The sequence below is a fragment of the Leuciscus leuciscus genome, assembly GCF_965113295.1.
Source record: "Leuciscus leuciscus genome assembly, chromosome: 11".
Taxonomy (NCBI): domain Eukaryota; kingdom Metazoa; phylum Chordata; class Actinopteri; order Cypriniformes; family Leuciscidae; genus Leuciscus; species Leuciscus leuciscus.
The window spans coordinates 10,581,818-10,593,161 of NC_138735.1; the positions used below are offsets into that span (position 1 = coordinate 10,581,818).

An 11,344-nucleotide genomic window follows, 5' to 3' on the forward strand; every position below is an offset into this window, starting at 1 on the left:
TGTTTAAGAGTGTTTTTGATTTCTCCTGCTCTCACAGCCAAACTTGCTTCCACCATCTGACTCTGAGGATAAGCATAATCCCACTAAGGTGTTTCATCAATACAGTAACAATATATCCGATCTTGACGTGCGCTGTTTGGCTCAGCTGCAGCCCAAGCAGTCTCCACCCCCAACTCCGATGATATCCTTCCCCTCCATCACTTCTGAGACACTCCGAGGAGATAGCCAGTCTGATACTCTAAAGGTCACAGTGAAGCTCAAGCCTCGGCCACGAGCGGTACACAACGGTGTGGATGACCCTCGATGTTTATTTGGGAAGCGCTGGAAAGCTTTACGTTGGAGAAAGTGGAGTGTTCAAATTGTGGTGCCTAAGGGTAACTACCACCTGCCCGGGGAGGAAGAGGTTGATGAACTACTGAAGAAACTGGGGACGTCTCTTAGGCCTGAGCCCATGCCCAAAGACTTGCGCCGCTGCTGCTTCTGCCACGAAGAAGGTGACGGGCTCACTGACGGGCCGGCCCGTCTACTAAACCTTGATCTGGATTTATGGGTGCACCTCAACTGTGCCCTGTGGTCTACTGAAGTCTATGAGACCCAGGCTGGAGCTCTCATTAACGTAGAACTGGCCCTGAGGAGAGGCCTATCGGTGCGCTGTACATACTGTCAGCAAATTGGTGCAACGAGTGGCTGCCACCGTTTGCGTTGCACTAATGCATACCATTTTACTTGTGCCCTTAAAGCACAGTGCACATTCTTCAAAGATAAGACTATGCTGTGCCACCTGCACAGACCCAGAGGAACCGGCTCAATAGGAGGTGGGCTGGCAGGAACCGAGCATGAACTTCGCTGCTTTGCCGTGTTCCGTAGGGTCTACGTGCAGAGGGATGAGGCACGGCAGATCGCCAGCATCATCCAGAGGGGTGAGCGAGAACACACCTTCCGTGTGGGCAGCTTGGTGTTTCACTCAGTTGGTCAGCTGCTTCCTCACCAGATGCAGGCTTTCCACTCGATGTCTGCCATTTTCCCTGTGGGCTACAAGGCCAGCCGGATCTACTGGAGCATGCGTCATGGCAACCGCCGTTGCCACTACGTGTGTTCCATCGACGAGAAAGACTGTGACCCTGAGTTTATCATCCGTGTGGTGGAGCAGGGTTATGATGACTTGGTTCTTACTGGATCCTCACCAAAAGGTAAGCATTAGTTTTGATAGCGCTGTCACTCAGGGGAGTAATTATATAATAATGTCCTCGTGTTGTGGTGCAGGTGTGTGGGATAAGGTTCTGGAGCCTGTGGCGGAGAGAAGGAACGAGGCAGGATCTCTGAAGCTCTTCCCTGTTTACCTGAAGGGAGAGGACCTATTTGGACTGACTGTTTCTGCTGTTACCAGGATTGTGGAATCTGTAAGTGAAAGCCAAATCTTGCTTTTAAGAGCTTATCAAGTAAAGAATGCTCTGATGTTGCATTTGACAGATAGGAATGTTTAATATGTGTTTGTGGGAATGGAAAGAGGCTGATCAGTTTAAAACAGAACAGAAACACTGAAAATTCGATTTCTGAAAGCACATGGACATTCATCTCTGAAATTAGTGAATGGACGTCTACTATTTAACTTTCGTTGGCTAGGCAGACTCTCTAAATCTTTGCAATTGCCAAAGCATAAAGAAATACCATCGTGCAAATAATTTCTTTGTTTACATGTCTTATTTGATGTGATAAAATGTCATACGCTGAAACAAATTTTGTTTTTACCCGAGACAATTATACTATCTCTTATTTTGTGTAAATGTTCCTGGTGTTGTAACATTAATCTTTTCGGATTGTTTAGCTTCCTGGAGTGGAGGCATGTGAGCAATACACGTTCCGTTATGGCCGTAACCCTCTGATGCAGTTGCCTTTGGCCATCAACCCCTCTGGATGTGCCCGCTCTGAACCTAAAGCTTGCACACATGTCAAGAGGTTTGTGTTAAGGTATTCTGTATAAATTAACCTTTTTTCGTCCATGTTTGTTTTGGATTTCCTGCTTTCCCTGTGGTCTGTGAGTTAAACATCCATCCATGAGTTCAGTTTACTGTTAGTCAATGTTGCCGATTTATCAATCATTTTGCATCCATTTTTATATGATAAGACTATGTACAGTAAAGCTATGCAGTGAAGTCAAGAACAGCTCCAACTGATTCAGTGATTCAAACCAATCCGATAACTCTGGTTATGAGTCAGCTTTTTTTATTTTATATATCAGTCAAAAAGACTTGAAAACCATTTAGTCATTTGTTTGTGAATCATGCATTGTTCATGCTGTGTGTTTGGGTACACATGTTGTCTATTTTTTGTCTTTGTATAATTTCTCTCATCACAATGAAATCAGACTGTTCACACAAATCTTAATTTCTTTTGCTGTAGCACTGTAGATTCATTATAGGACTAGACAAGACGCTTGGTCCGCTTTAGCGGAAGAATGCAATGCAAAATTAGTTAACAGATCTGAACAGCATAAACATCTTTCTGATATAAAAAAATAAAAAAGTTTCTGAATATGAGCCAGTCATGCTCGTTTGTTTTTTAAATAAAGCACATATGCTTGTGTTTGTCATGCAGGCCTCACACCCTGACCAGCAGTAGCTGCTCTAAGGCCCTGCCGAGCTCTGGGAACCCGGCTGAGATGGGTGTCGCACCATACAGCAAGCAATTTGTCCATTCCAAGTCCTTTCAGTACCGTCGTATGAAGGCTGAGTGGAAGTCTAACGTCTACCTAGCTCGTTCACGTATACAGGTATAAATATTATAATTATGGCTCAATGTTTGGAATATTATGCTAACATCTACTCGTAATATTTCTGCAGTATACATTGTATATATGCTGTTCACAGCATGCAAATGTTCTCTAAGCATAGTCCAGGGGTCTGTAGCCTGTGGCACACGGTCACGCAAATAGTTTTTTGGATCTGCACGCTAGTGCAGGTTACTTTAATATTATTTATATGTGACAATAAGGAATGACTACCTCAAAATATAGATCTGTATGCAAGTTCGAGGGAATTTTTCAATTAAATACAAACACCTGTTTAGCTATTATCACGTGCCAGTGATTATCCCTCAGCTTGCCAATGTTAACACCCGTGCCATAGGTTGCCAACCCCTGGCATAGACTACCCAGATAACCTTGCATTTGACAAAATGTGCCATAAATGTGCCAGTACGCAATGTGAGATGCTGTTTCCCATAATGCAATGCACTTAACTATACCTTCTATCTTTCTGTGGGGGAGGGGTATTTTTGTTGCATTTTTACTTTTAGACTGCCAGGCTAAATTTAGTGTTAAAATGCTAGTTACACTAAATTAAATAAAAAATACAAACCATTTTTATTTCCAGTATAACTGGACCGCCACTCATATGCTACATAAAGAGGTCACGGTACAATGCCATAGCATGCTACTATTTAAAATTATTTTGGAAAATATTAAGTGAAACAGTAGGCATTACATGATAAAGATGTAATGCCCACTGTTTCACTTAATATTTTCCGATTACACTAAGCAGTATAAAGTTAGTACCATGCAGTATATAGAAAGAAGTAAGCTAGTATTCCAATCTGAAGATAAACTTTATCTTAATTGTTTAAAAATGACTCCAACCTGTAATAATTTAAATGTTTGCATTATTTTAATCCAGGGTTTAGGGCTGTATGCTGCTAGGGACATTGAAAAATACACCATGGTTATGGAATACATTGGTACCATCATTCGCAACGAGGTGGCAAACAGGAAAGAGAAGATGTACGAGGCACAGGTATGCATTATTATAAAATTGAATTTGAAATAATCAAAAGTCATGCTGAACAAGCACTTGTTCTGTCCAAGTGCTTGTCAATTGTATTTATTTATTTTTCTTTATTTTTTTGCAGAATCGTGGAGTCTACATGTTTCGCATTGATAGTGAGCATGTAATTGATGCGACTATTACAGGAGGACCTGCAAGGTGGAAAATTAACTTGAATTTCTTAAAATGCCAACACTGTTAGCTTAGATATTAAGGCCAGAAACATAGTCTACACAAGTACGCAAACACAGTTACAAATGCTTAGCCATGCCTTTGCGTGTGTGAGAGCATTCATGTAGCTTTTAATATCAACCAACTTTAACTTGCTCAGTACAGTAGTTGACCTGAAAGAGAAAAAACATTGTAGAAGATTGTGTTGCGACAACACTGAGAATGCAGTGCATACTTGGTTTATGCTATGAATTGCTTTCTAACACACATCAGAAAGCAACATAGCACAAAATCAAGCTTGCATAGTTTGCGTAGCATGTTTCGGCCCTTATCTGCTTAATCCAGTTTAAATTTAATCTAACAATCCTTTAATCCACTAGGTATATCAACCACTCCTGTGCACCCAACTGCATTGCTGAGGTTGTAACCTTTGAGAGAGATCACAAAATCATCATCACTTCCAACCGCAGAATCCAGAGAGGCGAAGAGGTAAACCTAGTTTATCCCACCAGTCTGAAAGGGATTCGTTCCCCACATACTATCAATAAAATGTGGCCTTTGAATCAATTAAATTGATGTCTAACATTCTGTTTTTATTTCAGTTGTGTTACGACTACAAGTTTGATCTGGAAGACGATCAGCATAAAATCCCTTGTCACTGTGGTGCAGTTAACTGCAGGAAATGGATGAATTGAAAGATGTCAGCAAAACATATGCATTCCTTTTTATTTGTTTAGGCCCAGAAAACAATTTTTTACTTCAATTCTGATAAACGAAAATGTTAGGGCACGATTTAGACCGCAGAACTGTAAGAAAGTTCAAACATCTGTTTTGGTTCAGTGGCGGATGAGATGATGTAGTTTATGATTGAGCACCTTCACCTTAAATATAAACAGGCTGCACACTGGTAACTCTGAATTGCAAAGACAATGTAAATGTATTTTTTTTTTCCTGCATGAGAGATGAGACAATGGCGAGCGAGGCGAGTGGTAAACAGGATTTTCAGGTGGGCTTAGGCTTGAAAGTGCTGGCCACAGCCTTATTTAGATATAAAGAGGCAGGTCCTCTGGGTAAAGAAATATATATACACAAATATATACACACATAGTTACAGAAATGTAGACACCACTGAACAAGGAATGTACTGAGAAGACTTCCTTAGGGATAAAGCTAAGGGACTTATTAACTTGCACTAAAACAGAAAGATACCGTTTAAATACTTGATTCCATGAGTCAGTTTATTTTTTCCTTTGTTTTGATTTCTGTAAAATAAGAGACAGCTTTTGTATTTATTATTGATTGAAGCTATTTTTTAAAGATGTGGAAACGCAGAGAGTCGAGCTGCTGGGAAAGCCTGCCGATTGGACAGAACGTTACTTTGTACGATGTGTAAATATCCATCTATAAATGACAATTTTTAAATACTCGACCAAATGTTACCTTAACTTTATCATAGCTGTCTGGGTGACCTTTTGTTTGTTTTCAAAAAAATAAAAAATAAAATAAAAAAATTAAAGTATTTAAGAAGGATGTCAAGATATCATTTTGAGAGTATATGTATTGTATAAAATTGTACAGAATCTGTAAAAATGAAAGAATCAGAGTATTTTTGTTGTATTTAGAATGTAGAATCAATATTGTCTAAAATGATCTGACCACTTGAAGAACTGTTTTCTTACTTTTGCTTTTTTTCTGTTGCCATTTTTATATATTTCCGCAGTCAAAACGAGCACCAATCATGCTGAGGTGATTGTGACATCTTAACTCTGCTGATCAGATTAGTGTGTGCTGTGAATTTCCATTTGAAGTCACCCATAATGCATTTGATAGTTCCCCATGTCGAGCACGAGCTGTTCTTAACGCTCCACAGCATAGAGTCACGTTTAGAACTTTAGAGATGAAGTTCAATGCCTTTCACATTCAGAAAACTCAATGCGTAGACATTTAATGAAATGTAAAGTATGCTTCTTTCTTGTTTACATTTAAAGAATAAAATAAGATTTATTTTTGGTTTTGATTTGTGGAAAAGTCAAATTCATGATATGATGTCACAAACTCACTGAAATTAATGAGATAATTTAAACCTGGTAGTGGCACTTTGCTGACCTGTTTGAAATGAAGTTTTTCATGTGCACAGCTAATGTGGACTGCTGCAATTGTTGGTATTCTTAAACAGTCCTGAGCTTGTAATATACATGGCATGATGTATTTTTTCAATTTTCAGATAAATCAATTGTACATAATTTCTCAATGACTGGCTGTAATAAAATTTGTTTCTTGGATATTTTTTCCCCTTGTACAATATTCGGACATTTAACAGTATTTGTCTTTTTCTTTGTCCTGTATAGTAGTATCCAATGTTAAAACTGAGCTTTTTTTTTTTTGTTTTTTTTTTTGGAATATACAGCGTGTGGGTTTTGGAGTTTGTGGAATCAGATTTAGAAACATTTACAAAAATAAAATAAAATATTTTACATCATATTCCTTTTTCTGTGTGCATTGTTCATTGAAGTTTAATCAAAAAGGCATCGAAGTTCATGACTATATTCAAATGCACTTTAAGATGAATGTAAGTCCTGGAGTCTTCATAACAAGCAAAGAAGAAAGTTAAGCATGCATCAGTCCTGTTGTATCATCTCTGAACACTGGCACCTCTACATGTAGCTGTTAGCTTTTTTATTAACTGACACATTACACAACTGGTGCACAGTGGTGTCACATAACATTAGGACAAACTATTATGTTGCTATTAGGTGTTCTCTTATCTCTCATTCATATGGTGCACCCTTAGTAATATTGAAGGGCTTCCCGTATGCTGGACACTTTAATTCATATATTGTTGGCTGTGCACGTTAGGGGTGTCTATTCTGAAGTCATTATAAGCTTTTGAGGTTTTTGTAAGGTTTTGGATAGTAATGGCTACAAATATGGCTTGCCATACTACTGACAGATTTTGGTAACACTTGAGTCATTACTAGTGGGTTACCATGATCTTCACTTTAGAATACTGATCCCAAATAATTAGTATAGTTCCTTTAGAAGGATGCAGTAGCACTTAAGTCATTACTAATGGGTCACCATGATCTTCACTTCAGAATTAATTATACATGTGCATTACTGTCATTCATTTTGAACCGGTATAGTTCTTAGTAGTCCTCTGGGAATTACTGATTGAACTACCGCATTCAACTGAGTGCTATTACTTACTAATTGATTAATCTTGTTAGTTGTTAGTAGTTTTTACACTGCTCTGTTGAATACTTGATTCTGATTGGTCAATTGCACTATCCAGTGGTTCCTAATAATAGTTTTGGCTTTTTAGATGTGATGCGTCCAAGTACTGTACATACTAATATTTTGTTTCTGTTATTTATGCAAGGAGTGTTATTGGAGTTTGTATTTCTCTCTCTCTCTCTCTCTCTCTCTCTCTCTCTCTCTCTTTCTCTCTTTTCCTGTGTTTGCTTGCCTGATGATAGGTTAATGGCTACCACCTGTGTTCATTGGCATGTTCATGTTCTGAGGATAAAGCTGCAGAGAGAGCACAAAATGTGCAAGAACCAAGACCACCTGTAAATCAAGCATTTCAAAACCACACTGGTAATGCTAATGAGAGAGAATCCATACACCCTCATTACAGATGGATAAGGATAGAAATGCATTTACATCACGGTGTCCACTGAATTATAAGCCATATTTTCAGAGTATGTGAGCTGCCTTTGTTTGATTTCCCCTAAGAAAACGGGCAAATACTTTTGTCAATGCAGTAGGAGAAAAGATGAACCCCTTTACTGTGAAAAGGTGGCCCATCGGTTCCTTGATATGTGCACCACAAGTGGAACCAGATACGTACATCATCACAAGTGGTTATGAGAATGACATAAATCAACACTACAACATTTTGTCATCGTGAAAAATTAAAGGTTCCTTACAACAGACTCAAGGATAATGTTTTTGAACCCTTTGTTCATTTTGACATTTTCTTAAAGGGATAGTTCACCCAAAAATGAAAATTAGCCCATGATTTACTCACCCTCGAGTCATCCTAGGTATGACATAGCTATGCATGACTACACTAGATAATTGCAGCGAACACATCTCAGTTTTCAGTCAAGCAATGAATTAATGCATTATTTACTGAAATTAATTTTTATTTACTGACAACAATAAGAAACATGAATAAATGAGTAAAAGATTAAACCAAGTAACCATCACAATAAATATATATATACACACACAAGTCATGAAACAAAGCTTTATTCATATTTATTGTTCTAACAATCACATTTTTACAGGTGGTGAACCCCACATTTTACTGCCATCTCAACACAGCGGTTCTCAATCTTCAGCTTTATTCTTATGAATCAGAACCTTCACCTGTCTCTGCCATCCATCATGTCCCTCATTGCTGCTGTCATACTGGAATCTGATCATGGATGGGAAAGGGACATCGAGGCTATCTCCATCTCCCTCATCACCTCATACAGAGAGCCTGTACAGAACCTGTTGAGACTCGTCTCAACAGCAAACACTCATGTGAGAGAAGCATAGTAGAGCGAGCCTTTAACAAGCTGGTGCTGTATTTTCTTCATGGCCAGAGGTGAGCCATGCCTTTGTGCCTGAGGTTGTTGCTTGCTGCGCTGTGCTTCACAATCTGAGGCAATAAGGGATGGTGGAGTGATGGAGGGTCTCATCCATGGCACCATTTCCAGGATTCAGCTCTGGCCTCCTCATCCTCAGTGATGATGATATACCAGTCTGAAGAAATTTAAGAATCCTACAAAAATGCACAAAACAAAATAAAAAACAGACATGTTAACAGCACAATGTCATCTGATTTCTGTATTACAAGTAACAAAATTATGTTTTTTTTTCTTTCTTTTTTTTCTGTTACCTCTGTGATTTATGAGCTCAATAAACACACGTGTTCACTTTACCTGTAACAGACGAGATTCGCGTTACCTCTGTGATTTATGAGCTCAATAAACACACGTGTTCATCTGTCCCTGTAACATCCAGACAAGATTCACGTTACCTCTGTGTATCAGCTCATGTATAACCGTGTATAACCACATATGGATGTAGCTTGTAACGGATTTCAAGTGATTTTTTTGCTGTTCACGTTAGCTAATTCTAATCAGATTTCAATCGGATATGAACAAAAATCGGATTTGGTTGACAATCTGAACGTAGCCTATGTCGGATTAAGAAATAGAAAGAAGAATTGTCGAGTCGTCAGTCCACGGCAAAGAAGCTAGCTCATTCGGATCTTTACCGCATATTAACTTTAGTTTGTCAAAATTTCCTGCTATTTCCTGCTTACTAAGTCTTTCTCTATATGATTTAGCAGCTTCCATGTATTTTTTCCGTGGTTTAGCCATCATAAATTTGTGTAACAATGTGTTCAGTAGTACATAAATGGTGCAATCCATGCTGTTGTTTACATCCGAGTATCTCCAATATGGCCGTGCATCCGGGTAACTGACCAAACCGTGGCGTAGGTGCAAACCCTCTATTCATGGGTTTCATCAGGTCCCTTTCCACAGGTGTATAAAATCAAGCACCTAGATTATGAATGGAGACTGCATTGTGCTTGATTAATACACCTGTGGAAAGGAACCTGATGAAATCCATGAATAGCGTCTGGCTGCAGACTTGGGCCCGATCACACCTAACACGTTTTTTGCAGTGATAGGCGTCTTTTTTCAATTGTTTTCCTATGGCAGTGAGCGTTCTGCGCACTGTTTATGCTCACACTCACACTTTTGTCGCAAAGGTTCCTAGCTCTGGTGCAGCACTCTGGGTGGGACTGAGCAGTTATGCGCCCATGCCACAGTCTGTCGTAGTCTGCATCCAGGAAACCTGTATCCGTCTTCACAATTAGGGAAAAGCTGCCATTTCAGGTCAGGGAAGTAAGGACGTTGTGGTGCTGAACTATGTGCGGGACAATTAGCAATGGACAAAGAGCGCACTGCGCATTGCATACCTTGGCAAGTTCGAAACTTCGGCAAAGCTGGCAGTTCACCCCAAGTAAACACTTGCAGTTAGGACTAGGGTGTGTCCTCTAAGGTTGTGGTGGGTGGGATACAGGCCACACCCTAGATTGCCAACAAACGACGAACAAATTTTTTTTATTAAAAAAGGTCAATAAAATCCGAAATATAGTTACGTTTGTAATAAAACGCAGTCAAACAAGAACACACTCTACGCTTTGCCATTCTGGCCAGTTGGATATTTAGGCGAAGCTGGCAGTTCACCCCTAGTAAACACTTGCAATTAGGACTAGGGTGTGTCCTGTAAGGTTGTGGTGGGTGGGACACAGGCCACACCCTAGATTGCCAATAAACGCCGAACAATTATAAAAAAGAAAAACGTAAATAAATCCCAAATTATAGTTACGTTTGTAATTAAACAAAGTCAACCACATTTTCAAATGACAAAGCACAACTAATACCCAGATATAATTATTTTAAAAGTACAACATCTATGGTTAATTGGCCTTTTTGTCGCAAAGGTTCCTAGCTCTGGTGCAGCACTCTGTGTGGGACTGAGCAGTTATGTGCCCATGGCACAGTCTGTTGTAGTCTGCATCCAGGAAACCTGTATCCGTCTTCACAATTAGGGAAAAGCTGCCATTTCAGGTCAGGGAAGTATGGACGTTGTGGTGCTGAACTATGTGCCGGACAATTAGCAATGGACAAAGAGCGCACTGCACATTGCATGCGTTCAAGTTGGAAACTTTGGCAAAGATGGCATTTAACCCCAAGTAAACACTTGCAGTTAGGACTAGGGTATGTCCTGTAAGGTTGTGGTGGGTGGGATACAGGCCACACCCTAGATTGCCAACAAACGGCGAACAAAAATTTGATTAAAAAAAGTAAATAAAATCCGAAATATAGTTACGTTTGTAATAAACGCAGTCAAACAAGAGCACACTCTACGCTTTGCCATATTGGCCAGTTGGATATATAGGTGAAGCTGGCAGTTCACCCCAACTAAACACTTGGAGTTAGGACTAGGGTGTGTCCTGTATGGTTGTGGTGGGGTGGGACACAGGCCACACCCTGGGTTGCCAAAAATGACAAACAACTATTTTTCAAAGAAAAGGTACATCAAATCAGAATTATAGTTATGTTTGTGATGAAACGCAGTCAAACACAATGGACCAAGAGCACACTCTGCGCATTGCATACCATGGCCAGTTGGATATATAGGCGAAGCTGGCAGTTCACCCCAAGTAAATACTTGGGAGTTAGGACTGTTAGGGAGTGTAGGGAGAAGGACTAGGACTACTGCTTTCCTGTAGCTCAGTGGTAAGAGCATTACGTTTACAACGTAAGGTTGTGGGTTCGATCCCA

At 39.7% G+C, this 11,344-nt stretch overlaps 1 protein-coding gene across 4 annotated transcripts in view; it reads left to right on the forward strand.

The window, feature by feature from the left end:
• kmt2ca (lysine (K)-specific methyltransferase 2Ca) overlaps nt 1-6,470 on the forward strand; it is a 150,455-nt gene extending 143,985 nt beyond the window's left edge. For 3 of the 4 annotated variants that reach the window (XM_082184953.1, XM_082184955.1, XM_082184956.1), the window contains 8 exons: nt 38-1,190; nt 1,264-1,400; nt 1,826-1,968; nt 2,596-2,770; nt 3,672-3,788; nt 3,904-3,977; nt 4,370-4,478; nt 4,592-6,470. In XM_082184953.1, coding sequence (XP_082041079.1) covers nt 38-1,190; nt 1,264-1,400; nt 1,826-1,968; nt 2,596-2,770; nt 3,672-3,788; nt 3,904-3,977; nt 4,370-4,478; nt 4,592-4,684 — 2,001 coding nt within the window. In that variant the 3' untranslated portion in view covers nt 4,685-6,470. The remainder of the gene's footprint in view (nt 1-37; nt 1,191-1,263; nt 1,401-1,825; nt 1,969-2,595; nt 2,771-3,671; nt 3,789-3,903; nt 3,978-4,369; nt 4,479-4,591) is intronic. The other variant, XM_082184954.1, reaches the window with a different exon arrangement.
• The last annotated feature ends 4,874 nt before the right edge of the window (nt 6,471-11,344 follow it).